The sequence below is a fragment of the Pongo abelii genome, chromosome 14, assembly GCF_028885655.2.
Source record: "Pongo abelii isolate AG06213 chromosome 14, NHGRI_mPonAbe1-v2.0_pri, whole genome shotgun sequence".
Classification (NCBI taxonomy): Eukaryota; Metazoa; Chordata; class Mammalia; order Primates; family Hominidae; genus Pongo; species Pongo abelii.
The window spans coordinates 22491677-22509940 of record NC_071999.2 but is presented as its reverse complement, the minus strand read 5'-3'; the positions used below and the strand labels follow the sequence as shown (position 1 = coordinate 22509940).

At 38.8% G+C, this 18264-nt stretch overlaps 1 protein-coding gene and 1 pseudogene across 12 annotated transcripts in view; both read left to right on the top strand.

The window, feature by feature from the left end:
• The window catches only part of EEF1AKMT1 (EEF1A lysine methyltransferase 1), a 189734-nt gene that overhangs the window by 14874 nt on the left and 156596 nt on the right, over positions 1–18264 (top strand). For all 12 annotated transcript variants that reach the window (XM_054528785.2, XM_054528787.2, XM_063715108.1 and 9 more), the window contains exon 2: positions 4260–4422. In XM_054528785.2, the coding sequence (XP_054384760.1) occupies positions 4279–4422 (144 nt within the window). In that variant the 5' untranslated portion in view covers positions 4260–4278. The remainder of the gene's footprint in view (positions 1–4259; positions 4423–18264) is intronic.
• On the top strand, positions 4429–16011 carry LOC112136065 (GTP-binding nuclear protein Ran-like; annotated as a pseudogene).

The window sequence follows — 18264 nt, the reverse complement described above, 5'->3', positions numbered from 1 at the left end:
GGTGCTGGAATATTCTGTCTCTTATCCACGGAAGTGTTTTCATGAATCTACACGTGATAGCATTATATAAAACTATACACATGTGCATACACCTGCAAATAAATGTGTGTAAAACTGGTGAACTGAACGAGCTCTGTGGATTGTACTGTTCATTTCCTGGTTTGACAATGCACTGTAGTTATGTAAGTTACTACCATTGTGGAAAAATAGGTGGAAGGATACTTGGGATGGACCTCCATTATTTTTGCAAATTCCTGTGAATCTATGATTATTTCAGAGTAGAAAGCTTAGGAATGAGAATTGGTGTAGAAAAAATAGAAATATTTATGTCCAAATTAGCAGATTCCTTTCCAAAAGATTATGCCAATTTAAATTGTTATCTAAATTAGAGAGTATACCAATATCACTACATTCTCATCAGCATTAAGTATGTCCATTATTTTGATGTACTTGTTTTGTCGGTGTATTCTTTTTAATTTTCTAGAATATGTATATTTTTTAATTTTAAAACATTTTAAATTTTAGATTCAGGGCATACATGTGCAGGGTATATTGGGTGATACTGGAGTTTGGGTTTCTAGTGAACCCATCACCCAATATTGAACATAATATCTGATAGGGTAGTTTTTTTCAATCCTTCCCCCACTCTTTCTGGCTCCTCTTTTGGAGTCCCTAGTATCTATTATTTCTGTCTTTATGTCCACCTGTATCCATTGTTTAACTCCCATCTATAAGTGAGAGCATGTGGTATTTGGTTTTCTGTTTCTTTTTTAATTCACGTAGCATAATAGCCTCTAGCTGCATCCATGTTGCTGCAAAGGACATGATTTCACTCTTTTTTTTGGCTGTGTACTATTCCATGGTGTATATGTAGCACATTTTCTTTATCCAGCCCATCTTTGATAGGACACTTAGGTTGATTCCATGGCTTTACTATTGCGAATAGTCCTGCAATAAACAGACTAGTACAGGGGTCTTTTTGTTTTACATAGGATTAGCTAACTTACATTCATACCAGCAGTGTATAAGCATTCCCTTTTCTCATATCCTTGCCCACATCTGTTATTTTTTGACTTCTTTTTTTTTTTTTTTTTTTTTTTTGAGACAGAGTCTCGCTCTGTTGCCCAGGCTGGGGTGCAGTGACACAATCTCGGCTCACTGCAAGCTCCGCCTCCCGGGTTCACGCCATTCTCCTGCCTCAGCCTCCCGAGTAGCTGAGGTACTACTCGGGAGGGTAGTAGGCCGAGTAGTAGGGTCTACAGGTGCCTGCCACCATGCCCGGCTAATTTTTTTGTATATTTAGTAGAGACAGGGTTTGACTGTGTTAGCTAGGATGGTTTCGATCTCCTGACCTCGTGATCCACCGGCCTTGTCCTCCCAAAGTGCTGGGATTACAGGCATGAGCCACCGTGCCCGGCCTATTTTTTGACTTTTTAATAATAGCCATTCCGACTGGTGTGAGATGTCATCTCATTGTGATTTTAATTTGCACTTCTCTGATAATTAGTGATGCCGAGCATTTTTTCATGTTTCTTGGCCACTTGTATGCCTTCTATTGATCATGTACTTTGCTCACTTTTTAATGCAATTCCTTTTTTTTTTCTTGTTGATTTAATTCAGTTTCTTTGTTTTGTTTTGTTTTTTGGTTTTTGTTTTTGAGACAGAGTCTCACTCTGTCACCCAGGCTGGAGTGCAGTGGCGCCATCTCGGCTCACTGCAAGCTCCGCCTCCCAGGTTCACACCATTCTCCTGCCTCAGCCTCCCGGGTAGCTGGTACTACAGACGCCCGCCACAACGCCTGGCTAATTTTTTGTAAAGACGGGGTTTCACTGTGTTAGCCAGGATGGTCTCGATCTCCTGACCTCATGATCCACCCGCCTCGGCCTCCCAAAGTGCTGGGATTACAGGCGTGAGCCACTGCGCCCAGCCGATTTAATTAAGTTTCTTATAGATTCTGCATTAGTCCTTTGTTGGATGCATAGTTTGCAAATATTTTTTCTGATTCTGTAGGTTGTCTATTTACTTTGTTGATTGTTGCTTTTACTGTGCAGAGCTTTACCATTGGTCAATTTTTGATTTTGTTGCAATTACTTTTGAGGTCTATCATAAATTCTTTGCCTAAGCCAATGTCCAAAAGAGTTTTTTCTTAAGTTTTCTCCTAGAGTTTTTATAGTTTCAGGTCTGACATTTCAGTCTTTGATACATCTTGAGTTAATTTTTCTATCTGGTGAGAGGTAGGCGTCCAGTTTTACTCTTCTACAAATGGCTAGCTAGTTTTCCCAGCACCATTTATTGAATAGAATATCCTTTCCCCATTGTTTATTTTTGTTGACTTGGTCGAAGACCAGTTGATTGTATGTGTGTGGCTTTATTTCTAGGTTCTGTATTGTATTCCATTGATTATGTATCTGTTTTTTTTTTTATCTGCACCATGCTGTTTTGGTTATTATAGCCTTGTAGTATAGTTTGAAGTCAGGTAGTGGGATGCTTCTAGCTTTGTTCTTTTTGTTTAGGATTGCTTTGGCTATTCATTCTCTTTTTTGGTTCCATATGAATTTTAGAATTTTTTTTTTTAATTCTGTGAAAAATGATGTTTGTAATTTGTTAGGAATTGTATTGAATCTGTAGATTGCTTTGGGCAGTATGATCTACTCTTATGTCAACCATCTGTTTTTCATACTGAGGATATATAAGCTAGCCAAAATACTGATACATGATTTATATGCCATAATTTGGCATTGTATGCCATAATTTGGCACATAATTATATGCCACAATTTGGCATTATATATATTATATATGATACATTATGTATAATATATCATATATATTGTATATCGTATATATTATATAATATATGATATATATAATATATTATATTGCATACTTTATTTTATTTGTGGATAAAATACTTCAACTTCTTTCGGGGCCTGTAACCTGTTGTGTGTAGTATACTAGAGTCAGATTGGAATTTGATATCTTATTGCTACAAAGAGTCTGTTTTGTCACTGTTAAGATCTCTGTTTTAATGTTTATACTGGTCAGTTGTGTCTGAATTCCATAGGAAGGAGAGTATAATGAGACATGTCCTTCCCATCGTGGCCTGGTTTTTCATGTTTACTTGGCCACAGAAGAGGGATTTATTCAGTTGGCTGGGGGGCTTAGAATTTTATTTTTAGTTTACTTGTATAAAACTCACTTCAGTTTGGATCCTTGCTGTTAAATAAAAATTTTTTAAAATTATATATATAATATATAACATATATTATATATTATATATAATGCATAATATATATTATATATTATATATAATGCCAAATTATGTGCCAAATTATGTGCCAAATATATTATATATATATATATTTGGCATTATATATATAAATTGGCTTTATATATATATATGTATATATATAAATTGGCTTTATATGTTTTAAGGAGACATAAGACATCAATCAGTACATGTAAGGTATATATTGGTTTGGTCCAGAAAGGCAGGACAACTGGAAGTGGAGGGCTTCCTGGTCATAGGCAGATTCAAAAATTGTTTTGATTGGCAGTTGGTTGAAAGAGTTAAGTTATTATCTTGGAATCAATGGAAAGGAGTGTCTGGCTTAAGGTAAGGGGTTCTGGAGACCAAGGTTCTTATTATTATGTAGATGAAGCCTGCAGGCAGCAGGCTTCAGAGAGAATAGATGCTAAATGCTTCTATCACACTGAAAAAGGTGCCAGACTCTTAATTAATTTCTCCTGGGTCAGGAGAAGACCTGGAAAGGGAAGGGAATTATCTACAGTTTGTAGATTTTCTCCACAGGAGACAGCTTTGCAGGGCCATTTCAAAATATGTCAAAAAATATATTTGTGGATAAAATACTTCAACTTCTTTCGGGGCCTGTAACCTGTTGTGTGTAGTATACTAAAGTCAGATTGGAATTTGATATCTTATTGCTACAAAGAGTCTGTTTTGTCACTGTTAAGATCTCTGTTTTAGTGTTTATACTGGTCAGTTGTGTCTGAATTCCAAATGAAGGAGAGTATAATGAGACATGTCCTTCCCATCGTGGCCTGGTTTTTCAGGTTTACTTGGCCACAGAAGAGGGATTTGTTCAGTTGGCTGGGGGGCTTAGAATTTTATTTTTAGTTTACTTGTATAAAACTCACTTCAGTTTGGATCCTTGCTGTTAAATAAAAATTTTTAAAAATTATTACTGGATGGGAAGGGGAAACAAAATCTGCACAGAACATTTATTTCTTGATCTGCAGGTTATAAACAACTTGTGAAATGAGTGATTTGGAAGATGATGAGACACCCCAGCTTTCTGCCCATGCCTTAGCAGCTCTCCAGGAATTTTATGCTGAGCAAAAGCAACAAATTGAGCCAGGCGAGGATGATAAATACAACATTGGAATAATAGAAGAGAATTGGGTAAGTAAATGCATTTCACAACCATCAGGAAGTATTGATGTGGAACCTACTCTGTGCATTAGTCCAGTGTTTGTCTGTCTCACCTAAAACCGGAATCTCTGTCACCTGTCATTTGGGATCTGAACTTCTCTATGGGGAGCTAAGACAGAAAGCAGTCAGTGAACATTTTAGAACAGTGTAACAGCTTTCTTGAACAGCTGTTCTTGATTCTGACTATCAGGCTGGTTGGTGATCAGAAGATGGGGTTTTTCAGATAAGGAGATAATGATGCAGGATTTCTCCTCTTGGTCACTTTGCAAGCCGGGGACCCTCAGCTGGCAACACCCCTCCTGGGCCTTGCTTGGCCACGCTGGTGTGCCCCAGCTTGGCTGCGTTACAGCTCGTACCCACCTTCGGCGGTTCCCAAGTTCTTCTACTGCGTTCAAGAAGAATGAGGATATGAAGGACATTGGAGGGTGAAGAGGGTGGGGAAGAATGTTAATGAGTGATGAAAAGTGCTTTCAGCAGAGATGGGACGCAGGTTTAGGGGATGGTTACCCCATGTGGGCTGGGTCTGGGGCCCTTTATGGACTCAGAATGGGGAGTGTGTGCTGTTGGTTTGTGAGTATGCAAAAAAGGTGAAGGTGAAGGCACCACTCAAAGGTGGGCACAACAGTGTAGAAAAAACAAGTAGGAAAGGGTAAGTATACGTAAAATAGGTAAAGGGTGGAGAACAATCAGAGGAAAATGTGCAAACAGGAAGACAAGTTCTCAATCTGGTCCAAGGATTTAACTTGTAGCTTGGCTTTCAGGCTTTAAACTGTCTTCGTCTTGGAGGTGGGGTTTTACTGGGGACCCACCCCATCTGCCTAGGCATTTGTCTGCCTCTGTCAATAATACGTTGTTACGTCCAATACAAACTTCTGCTTCATTCTTGGATACAGATACACCCTACTGGTTTTTATGGACCTCAGAAATCCTGGTGGAAAGAGAAAATATTATCATTGCCGGAAATTGGGGAACTAAACTTAAACATGTATTGAAAAATTGATGAGAAGGAAATTTAAAGAAGATACTAATAGTTTCTGGTGTATAATGTATATTTCAATTATATTTTTATCATCTGAATTACAATAGGGATTAGAAAAAAATGAGTTGAAGGAAACTCCTAACATGACCTGGAACCTATAATTTTTTTTTTTAAAGGAAATATTTGGGAAACAGAAAAGGCTTGAAGTTTGTCTGTGACTACCCCTTGATAATAGGTGTATCTTCAACACTTTGCAACTGGAAGGAAGCTTCTGTATGCTTATCATTTTTTTATAGTCTTTAATATTTTTGTGTCCAGTTTGGATCTCTGAGTTATATAAACTTTTGCTATTTACCCTGTTTGAAACTAACTGTGATAAACATGTTTCTTTCCATTTATTCCACATGTTCCACTTATTCTAAAGCCTCTTTCTCACTGTTTCCCTTCTTTATGTCTGTTTACCTTCTAGCTTGATGCTTCTGTAACTAACAAATATAGGAAATTTGAAGTACTGCATTATTCTTGAGGTGGTCTGTCTTTTTCTTTTTTCCTTCTGCTTAATTTTTAAAATACTATGTACTTTTTTTCTAATTATGAAAACTAGTCCTAATCCCACTGCTTAGAATTAACACCTTTTCTAATTTTGAAACTTTGGTTTGATTATAAAATTGAGGAAATGTAGAAAGCATAAAAATTGACAGACAAGATTTAGCCATGATGTCTGACTAGAGGTATTGGGTACTTGCCTCCTCCACAAATAAGAACCAAAATATTGAGCCAATAATCTCACTTCAAATAGATTACCTTAGAGAGAATGCTGGAATTCAACAGGGAAGTGACAGGAAACACCTAAGGTGAGGAAGGAGAGGAAGTGAGGCAGTCTGCTTGACAGGGGTCAATTAGGATCCTGGAGAGGCTCCCCAGTGTGGGGAAAGGCCAAGTGAGTGACTTCTAGCAGTTTATATTCCCACCAAGGATTCTGCAATTCTAGCCACAGAAGAGCCCTTTTGGCCCATGAATGCCCTGAGGCAAACATAGGGAACTGCCTGGAGACCATGTGATGGCATTGCTCCAGATAGGGAGCACATGCCAAGTCCCACACAAGGCACCATTTTGAGAGCCCAGCTCCCACAAGACTGAATCCTGCCATGACACCCAACAGCCCCTGCATCTCCACATCTCTGGAGCCCCATTGACTTCCCCTAGACTCAGCTGAGGCTGCTGTGGTCTGCTGCCACCAGGGCTGAAGTGTGAGCCATTGGCAGCAAGCAACCCCACTGCCGGTAGTAGCAGGACCACTGCACAAGTAAAAGTTCCCTTAGGAAAAGCTACCCTGCTTATAGCCATGACTAGGGCCAAAGTGTGCACTTCCCAACCTCCTGTTTATGGCTGCTGCCACTGAAAGCCACACCACCCTCCCTAAGAATAGCACAGCTACTGCTGTTCCCACCAGGAATCCTGAGTACAGGCCTGCTCAGCCTGGCTCCATCTTCCCCTACATGATGTAAGGAACACCATAAGTGGCCAATTTTTTTTTAAATTTTCTTTTTCTCCGAGGCGGAGTCCCATTCTGTCACCCAGGCTGGAGTGCTGTGGTGCGATCTCGGCTCACTGCAACCTCTGCCTCCCTGGTTCAAGCGATTCTTGTGCCTACAGGCGTGTGCCACTACACCTGGTGATTTTTTTTTTTTTTTTTTTTTTTGTATTTTTGGTAGAGACAGGGTTTTACCATGTTGGCCAGGCTGGCCTTGAAATGATCTGCCTGCCTTGGCCTCCCAAAGTGCTGGGATTACAGGCAGGAGCTACCATGCCAGGCTTTTAAAAAATTTTCAGGGTCCCAGAAGGCAAAGAGAAGACAAAAGAGATCGAAAACCTATTTCATGGAATAATAGCTGAAAACTTCCCAAGTCTAGCAAGAGATTTCCACATCCAGATACAGGAAGCTTAGAGATTCCCAAACAGATAAAATTCAAAAAAGTATTCTTCATGGCACATTATTGTCAAACTGTCAGAAGTCAAAAGTCAAAGAGAGAATTCTAAAAACAGCAAGACAAAAGTGACTAGTCACTTAAAAGGGAAACTTCATCAGACTAACAGCATATTCTCAGCAGAAATCTTACATGCCAGGAGGGAATGGGGTGATATATTCAAAATATTGAAAGAAAAAAAAAAAGAAAACAAAAACTGCCAACAAAAGATTCTATATCAAGCAAAATTATTCTTCATAAATTAAAGAGAAATCAAGACTCCCAGACAAGTAAAAGTTGAGGAAATTCATCACCTCTAGACCAGCCCTGCAAGAAATACTTAAAGGAGTCCTATGCATTGAAGCAAAAGGATGAAATCTACCATCATGGAAATACACTAAAGTATAAAACCCACTGGTAAAGCAAACACAGAAAACCACCAAACCATAATGATAAACAATAAGAGAGAAAGAAAGGAACAAAGGATATACAAGATCCAGAAATAAATTAATAAAATGATAGGAATAAGTCCTCACATATTAACAACAACCTTGAACGTAAATGGATTACACTTTCCTCTTAGAAGATAAAGACTGCCTGAACAGATTTAAAGAAAAAAAAACTTGATCCACCTATATGCTGCCTACAAGAAACTCATCTCACCTGTAAAGACATACAGACTGAAAGTAAAGGGATGGGAAAAAAAAAAAAAGATATTCCATGCACAAGGAAACCATAAACAAGCAGGACTAGCTGTACTTATATCAGATAAAGCAGATTTTAAGTAAAAAAACAGTACAAAGAAACAAGGTTATTATATAATGATAAAGGGATCAATTCAGCTAGAGTAAACAATGATTCTAAACATATATGGACCCAACACTGGAGCACCTGATATATAAAGCAGATCTTATTACATCTAAAAGGAGAGATAGGCATGAATACAGTAATAGCTGGATACTCCAACATTAGATAGATCATCTACATAGAAAATTAACAAAGAAACATTGTATTTAAACTGCACTTTAGACCAATGGACTTAAGAGACGTTTGCAGAACATAGCATCCAACAGCTACAGAATATGCATTCTTCTCATCATCAAATGGAACCTTCTCCAGTCTCTGTGGTTATGTTTGGACAGAAAACAAGTCTCAACAATTTTTGAAAAATTGAAATGTCAGATATCTTCTCAGGTCATAACAGAATAAAACTAGAAATCAATAACAGGAGAAACTTTGGAAACTAAAAATACAGGGAATTTAAATATGCTCCTGAATGATCATTAGGTCAGGGATGAAATTAAAGAGGAAGTCCAAAAATTTCCTGAAACAATGGAAAATCAAAACACAACATACCAAAATCTATGGAATACAGCAAAAACAGTGCTAAGAGTGAAGTTTATAGCAATAAAAAGCTACATCTAGAAAGTAGGAAGGTTTCAAATAAATAATCTAACAATGCACCTTAAGAAACTAGAAAAGCAAGAACAAACCAGTCCCAAAATGAGTAGAAGGAAAGAAGTAACAAAGTGCAGACAGAACTAAACAAAATGCAGAATAAAAAATATTCAATGGATCAATGAAAAGTTGGCTTTTTGAAAACATAGGGAAAACCAGTAAACTACTAGCTAGACTAACCAAGAAAAAAGACAAAAGACAAAAATAAATAAAATCAGAAATAAAGGGGACATTACAACTGAAGTCCAGGACCAGATGACTTTACTGCTGAATTCTACCAAACTTAAAAAGAATAATCAATACCAATTATCTTTAAATTATTCCAGAAGTTTGAAGTGGAGAGAATTCTCCCTAATTCATTCTATGAGGCCAGCATTATCCTGACACCAAAACCAGACAATAATGTAAGAAATAAAGAGAATTACAGGCAAGTATCCCAGATGAATATAGACACAAAAGTCCTCAACAAAATACTAGTAAATGGAACCCAATAGTACATCAAAAAAATATTACACCATGATTAAATGGAATTTATCCTAGAGATTCAAGGAAGGTTCAACACCTGCAAATCAACGAACATAATACATCACATCAACAGACTGAAGGACAAATATTATATGATCATCTCAATAGCTGCAGAAAAAGCATTTTAAAAAATTCAACATCACTTCATGATAAAAACTCTCAACAAACTAGGCATAAAAGAACATACCTCATCATAATAAATGCTATATATGATAAACCCACAGCTAACATCATACTGAATGGGAAAAAGCTGAAAGTCTTTCTTCTAAGATCAGGAATAAGATAAGCATGCCCACTTCCACCACTGCTATTTAACATAGTACTGAAAGTCCTAACTTTCAGTTACAATTTCAGGACAATCGGGCAACAAAAATAAATAAAAAGCATCTAAATTGGAAAAGAGGAAGTCAAATTGTCCCTCTTTATAGATGACATGATATGATCTTACACCTAGAGAAACCTAAAGACTCCAGGAAAAAACTTTTAGATCTTATAAATTCAATAAGATTGCAGGATACAAAATCAACATACAAAAATCAGTAGCATTTCCATACACCAGTAATGAACCAGCTGAGAAAGAAATTGAGAAGGCAATCCTGTTTACAATAGCTACAAAAAAAAGAAATACCTAGTAATAAATTTAACCAAGGAGGTGAAAGGTGTCTACAAGGAAGACTACAAAACTCTGAGGAAAGAAATTGAAGACACCATCAAATGGAAAGACATCCCGTGCTCACAGATTGAAAGAATAATCATAGTTAAAATGATTATACCCAAAGCAATGTATATATCCAGTACAATCTCTATCAATACTAATGTCATTTTTCACAGAAAAAAAAAAAGTCCTGAAATTCCTATGGAACCAAAAAACAGCCTGAATGGCCAAAGCAATCCTGAGCGAATAGAACAAGGGTGGAGGCATCACACTACCTGAGTTCAAATGATGTTACAAGGCTATAGTAACCAAAACAGCATGGTATCAGTATTACAACAGACACATAGACCAATGGAACAGAATAGAGAACCCAGAAATTAATCCACATATCTATAGCCAACTGATTTTTGACAAAGGTGCCAAGGGGAAAGGACACCTCTTCAATAAATGGTGCTAGAAATATTAGATATCCATATGCAGAAGAATGAGACAGGACCCCTATCTCTCACCATATGCAAAAGTCAACTCAAGATGGATTAGACTTAAGCATATGGCCTGAAACTATAAAACTTCTAGCCAAAAACATAAGGGACACACTTCAGAACATTGGTCTAGGCAAAGATTTTATGGCTAAGACCTCAAAAGCGCAAGAAACAAAAATAGACAAATGGGACTCTATGAAATTTAAATGCTTCTACACAGCAAAGGAAACAATCAGCAGAATGGAGAGGCAACCCATTGAGATGTATAAAATATTTGAAAACTATTCATCTGACAAGGGACTCATATCTACAATATATAAGAAACTCAACTAAAATTTCAAAACCAAATAATCCCATTAAAATGGGCAAAGGACCTGAATAGACATTTCTCAAAAGAAGATATACAAATGGCCAACTGGTATATGAGGAAGAGCTCAACATTACTAATCATTAGGGTTATGCAAATCAAAACCACAGTGAGATGTAATGTTATCCCAGAATGGCTATTAAAAAGATTAAAAATAGCAGGTACTGGTAAGGGTGTGGAGGAAAGGGAACTCTTATACACCATTGGTGGGAATGTAAATTACTATAGCTACTATGGAAAACAGTATGGTGATTTCTCAAAAAACTAAAACCAGAATTACCATATGACCTAGCAGTCTCACTACTGAATATTTATTCAAAGGAAAAGAAATTAGCATATCAAAAACGTACTGCTCCTCATGTTTCTTGCAGCACTATTCACAATAACAAGGATAGGAATCAACCTGTCCATCAACAAATTAATGGATAAAGAAAATGTGGTATACATACACAATGGAATACTGTTTAGCCATAAAAAGTAGTGAAATTATGTCATTTGCAGCAAAGTGGATGGAACTGGAGGTCATTATGTTAAGTGAAATAAGCCAGGCACAGAAAGACAAATATTGCATGTTCTTATATGCGTAGGCTAAAAATGTTGATGTCATGGAGATAGAGAATAGAAAGATAGATACCAGAGGCTGGGAAGGTGGGGTGGGGGTGATGAAAAGAGATTGGTAAATGAGTACAAACATATAGTTAAATAGAAGGAATAAGATCTAATGTTCTACAGCAGATTAGGGTGACTATAGTTAACAATAGTGTATTGTATATTGCAATATAGCTAGCAGAAAGGACTTGAAATGTTCCCAACACATGATAAATACTCAAGGTGACGGATACCCTAAATACCCTGACTTGATCATTACACATTCTGTGCACGTAACAAAATATCACATGTATCCCATAAATATGTACAAATAGGAAAGAAGACATTGGAAAACTAGCAGATAAATCCAGGAGGCTCAATATTCAACAAATAAGATTCCAGAAAAACAGAACAAAAAATGAAGAGGGAAGGAAAGCTTTAAAGAATATTAGAAATTTCCCAGAACTGAAGACCCTCATTAAGATACATGATTATGATGATTATGAAAATTCTGGATACAGATGACAAAGAACATCCTAGAACCTTCCAGAAGAAAAACGGGTCTCCTACAGTCTTTGGACTATGAGTTACATTGCACCTCTCAATAGCTTTATTAGAAACTTTTAAAAATAGTGATACATTCAATATTTTGAGTGAAAATTTTGTTCACCCTAGAATTATTTTTCCTTTTCTTTTCATTTTCTTTTCTTTTCTTTCTTTTTTTGAAATGGAGTCTCACCATGTTGCCCAGGCTAGTCTCAAACTCCTGGGCTCAAGCAATCCTCAAACTCAGCTTCCTGAGTAGCTGGGATTATACACATACTACCACACCCAACTGTAGCCTAGTATTCTATACCCAGCTAAATTATTACTCGTGTGAGGACAAAATAAAAACATTTTAGATATGACAAGTCTCATTACATTGACCTCTTGCGTACTTCTCAAGATTTGCAGGAGGGTTTGCTGCAAGTGAAAAGAAAGAAGACATAAGCTCCAAGGAATAGGAAATCTGATGCATATAGTAGGAGAGGGAATTCCCAGGATGATGGTGACACAGAATGTCCCAGTGTAACGGTTGTGCTGCAAGTCTGGAGAGCAGTCCATCTACAATGTAGTAGGAGGATGGCATGTTCCAGGACAGAGATCTTCAGGGGAAATATAAAAGTGATAGGATATCCAATATATAGAAAATTGTATTGAAAGGCCAATAGAGGATGTTAGAAGAATTAGGGATAAATACAAACTAACCAAGCAAATGAAACAGTCATGCATTTACTTACTCTAGGAAAACCAAAAAGGAATTCTACTGAAAGGAAAAGCAATTATAGTATACCACTTGGCTCAATAATGAACACTGACACTTAATTCTAACTAACCAAAACTTGCTTTAAAACTACATTGGGGCTGGGCACGGTGGCTCATGCCTGTAATTCTACCACTTTGGGAGGCCTAGCGGGGTAGATCTCCTGAGGTCAGGAGTTTGAGACCATCCTGGCCAACATGGCGAATCCCATGTCTACTCAAAATACAAAAATTAGCCAGGTATGGTGGCGCATGCCTGTAGTTCTAGCTACTTGGGAGGCTGAGGTGGGAGGATCATTTGAGCCTGGGAGGCAGAGGTTGCAGTGAGCCGAGATCATGCCACTGCACGCCAGCCTGGGTGACAGAGTGAGACTCTGGCTCAAAAAAACGAACAAACAAACAAACAAAAAACTATATATTAGGAGGGTGAAGGAAAGGCAAATACTGTGTATGAGTGAGCAAAATCCTCATCTATCATAATAAATACATAGTATATATATGGTGGATTATCAAGGGATAGCATTTAAAATGTAGTATTTAGAGATGTGGCAATAAATGATCAGAGAAAGAGCCAAGAGTTGAAAATGGTTGCTTCTGAGGAGTGAGGCTCAATGGCAGGGGGTCATGGGATAGAAGACTATTGTTGTTTTTCTTTATAAGCCTAGTAGTGCTTTTGACTTTTTTTTTTTTTTGGACGGAGCCTCGCTCTGTCGCCCAGGTTGGAGTGCAGCGGTGTGATCTCGCCTCACTGCAAGCTCTGCCTCCTGGGTTCACGCCATTCTCCTGCCTCACCTCCTGAGTAGCTGGGACTACAGGCGCCGGCCACCACGTCCGGCTAATTTCTTTGTATTTTTAGTAGAGACGGTGTTTCACCATGTTAGCCAGGCTGGTCTCGATTTCCTGACTTCGTGATCCACTCGCCTCGGCCTCCCAAAGTGCTGGGATTACAGGCGTAAGCCACCACGCCTGGCCTGCTTTTGACTTTTAAAGCCATGTTCATGTAACATATTAAGAGCAGGGTTCTCCTCAGTTGGACAGGCACAAATACGATTCTGGAAGGAACATCACGATGACTGCCCAAGGAGAGTCCCAAGTCCAGTTCAAACTTGTATTGGTTGGTGATGGTGGTACTGGAAAAACTATATTTATGAAATGTCAATTGGTGAATTTGAGACGTACATAGCTACCTTGGGTATTGAGGTTCATTGCCTTGTGTTGCACACCAACAGAGGACCCATTCATTGTATGGGATACAGCTGGCCAGAAGAAATTTGGTGGCATGAGAGATGGCTATTATATCCAAGCCCAGCATGCCATTATAATGTTTGATGTGACACCGAGAGTTACTTACAAGAATGTCCCGAGATCCTGTGGTGGCTGACGCCTGTAATCCCAGCACTTTGGGAGGCCGAGGCGGGCAGATCACCTGAAGTCAGGAGTTTATGACCAGCCTGGCCAACATGGTGAAACCCCATCTCTACCAAAATAGAAAAATTAGCCAGGCATGGTGGCATGTGCCTGTAATCCCAGCTACTTGGGAGGCTGAGGCAGAAGAATCTCTTGAACCCGGGAGGTGGAGGCTGAAGTGAGCTGAGATCGTGCCATTGCACTCCAGCCTGGGTGACAGACAGACACTCCATCTCAAAAAAAAAAAAAAAAAAAAAAAGAATGTGCCTGACTGGCACAGAGATCTGGTACGATTATGTGAAAACATCCCCATTGTGTTGAGGGCAACTGAGTGGGTATAAAGGACAGGAAAGTGAAGGCAAAATGTGTTCTCTTCCACCAAAAGAAGAATCTTCAGTACTATGACATTTCTGCCAAAAGTTACTGCAACTTTGAAGAGCTCTTCCTCTGGCTTGCTAGGAAGCTTATTGGAGACCCTAACTTGGAGGTTGTTGCCATACCTGCCCTTGCCCCATCAGAGGCTGTCATGGACTCAGCATCAACAGTGCAATATGAGCACTATTTAAATAGAAGTTGTTCAGAGATCATCATCTCCCTGATGAGGATGATAACCTGTGAGAATGAAGCTGGAGCCCAGCATCAGAAGTCTAGTTTTATTTGTCCTGTGACATCAGCAGTGCAACATTTATTACGTAGGTAACAAATGTGCCCATTTATTATGTAGGTAAGTGGATGTGTGCTTCATCTGCGGGATGCTGGAGATGAATGGGATTCAAAGTAAATGTCACAGTTTTAAAAATACCTTAATTGTTCAGACTTGCATATTTAGCTGTTTTGGAATGCAGTTGATTCCTTCTTGAGTTTCAAATACAAGACTCCTACAGTCACATCACAATGCTCAGTGGTGAAATCTTGTTTGTTACTGTCATTCTTATTCCTTTTCATTTAGAATCAGAATAAGGTTGTATTTCAAATATCTTAAAAAAAGGAGTGGGACTCTTTGTCTTTATGGAATGATATGAGGAGAGCCAAAATCTATCATTGTGCCCTGGTGGTGTTGGAGTGAGGAAGAAAGGCAGTTCAGTAGTCAACCAGCAGACAACTCTTACCACTTATGGTGCATGGTAGCAGATACCGTCTGCCACCTCCAAAATCAAGTGAACTCAAAAACCTTCCATTCTCTGTATGCTAGGGGCTTTCTTCCAGTTGTCCTTTGCAGAGGTAGAGGTCAGAGCTAGGCATTTTTCCTGTAGATAAGAATGGATAGACATGGCCAGGCACGGTGGCTTATGCCTCTAATCCCAGCACTTTGGGAAGCCAAGGCGGGTGGATCACGAGGTCAGGAGTTCAAGACCAGCCTGACCAACATGGTGAAACCCCGTCTCTACTACAAATACAAAAAATAGCCGGGTGTGGTGGCATGGACTTGTAATCCCAGCTACTTGGGAGGCTGAGGCAGGAGAATCACTTGAACCCGGGAAGCGGAGGCTGCAGTGAGCCGACATTGCGCCATTGCACTCCAGCCTGGGTGACAAGAGTGAGACTCCGTCTAAAAAAAAAAAAAATGGATAGACAGATGTAGATATGAATTAATACATATACCCACATGTATATGTACATTTGTCTTTGGAAATATTTTAAACGTGGACTTATGAGTGAATATTCAGTAAATAGCATGCAGACATCCAGATGGGAAATATTTGAAGCAGTTCTCTTTTTCATTATATTCAGTAAATATTTATTGGTTTAAAGATGTGTTATTAATGTTTTCATTCATACCATGTGCCACTTTGAATTGTACCTTGTTTTAATTGTTATAGCCCTTTTGAATGCCATCTTGTTTTATTTTTATTTTTATTTTTATTTTTTTCGAGACAGAGTCTCGCTCTGTCACCCAGGCTGGAGTGCAGTGGCACAATCTCGGCTTACTGCAACCTCCGCCTCCCAGGTTCAAGCAGTTCTCTGCCTCAGCCTCCCAAGTAGCTGGGATTACAGGCTCCCGCCACCATGCCCAGCTAATTTTTGTATTTTTAGAAGAGATGGGGTTTCACCATCTTGACCAGGCTGGTCTTGAACTCCTGACCTCGTGATCCACCCACTTCAGCCTCCCAAAGTGCTGGGATTACAGGCATAAGCCACTGCGACTGGCCTGCCATCTTGTTTTGAGTGATTTAGAACCATTCCATATTAGTAAGACCATCCAAATAAACCTTTTAAAAGGTCCAATAATAGATAAGCAGAGAGCCAAATCATGAGTGAACTCCCATTCACAATTGCTACAAAGAGAAGAAAATACCTAGGAATACAACTTACAAGGGACGTGAAGGACCTCTTCAAGGAGAACTACAAACTAATGCTCAAGGAAATAAGAGAGGACATAAACAAATGGAAAAAAATTCCATGCTCTTGGATAGGAAGAATCAATATTGTGAAAATGGCCATACTGCCCAAAGTAATTTATAGATTCTATGCTATTCCCATCAAGCTACCATTGACTTTCTTTGCAGAATTAGAAAAACCTACTTTAAATTTCATATGGAAAGAAAAAAGAGCCCGTATAGCCAAGACAATCCTAAGCAAAAAGAACAAAGCTGGAGGCATCACACTACCTGACTTCAAACTATACTACAAGGCTAGTAACCAAAACAGCATGGCACTGGTGCCAAAACAGATATATAGACCAATGGAACAGAACAGAGATCTCAGAAATAACACCACATGTCTACAACCATCTGATCTTTGACAAACTTGACAAAAACAAGCAATGGGGAAAGGATTCCCTATTTAATAAATGATGCTGGGAAAACCGGCTAGCCATATGCAGAAAAGAGAAACTGGGCCCCTTCCTTACACCTTATACAAAAATTAACTGAAGATGGATTAAAGACTTAAATGTAAAACCCCAAATCATAAAAACCCTAGAAGAAAACCTAGGCAATACGATTCAGGACATAGGTATGGGCAAAGGCTTCATGACTAAAACACCAAAAGCAATGGCAACACAAGCCAAAATTGGCAAATGGGATCTAATTAAACTAAAGAGCTTCTGCACAGCAAAAGAAACTATCATCAGAGTGAACAGCAGCCTACAGAATGGGAGAAAATTTTTGCAATCTACTCATCTGACAAAGGTCTAATATCCAGAATCTATAAGGAACATAAACAAATTTACAAGAAAAAAACAGCCCCATCAAAAAGTGGGCGAAGGATGTGAACAGACACTTCTCAAAAGAAAAGAAGACATTTATGTGACTGATAAACATATGAACAAAAGCTCAACATCACTGGTCATTAGGGAAATGCAAATCAAAACCACAATGAGATACCATCTCACACCAGTTAGAATGGTGATTATTAAAAAGTCAGGAAACAACAGGCTGGCACGGCTGTGGAGAAATAGGAATGCTTTTACACTGTTGGTGGGAGTGTAAATTAGTTCAACCATTGTGGAAAACAGTGTGGCGATTCCTCAAGGCTCTAGAATGAGAAATACCATTTGACTCATTACTGGGTATATACCCAAAGGATTATGTCATTCTGCTATAAAGCCACATGCACACATATGTTTATTGCAGCACTGTTTACAGTAGCAAAGACTTGGAACCAACCCAAATGCCCATCAGTGACAGACTGGATTGAGAAAATGTGGCACATATACACCATGGAATACTATGCAGCCATAAAAAAGGATGAGTTCATGTCCTTTGCAGGGATATGGATGAAGGTGGAAGCCATCATTCTCAGCAAGCTAACACAGGCACAGAAAACCAAACACCGCTTGTTCTCACTCATAAGTGGGAATTGAACAATGAGAACACATGGCATGGACATAGGGAGGGGAACATCACACAGCGGGGCCTGTCAGGGGGTGGGGGACAAGGGAAGGGAGAGCATTAGGACAAATACCTAATGCATGTGGGGCTTAAAACCTACATGATGGGTTGATGGGTGCCCCAAACCACCATGGCTTATGTATACCTATGCAACAAACCTGCACATTCTGCACATGTATCCCAGAACTTAAAGTAAAATAAAAATACGAAAAAAAAAAAAGCACAAGGTCAAGTGTAGTATAACAATAA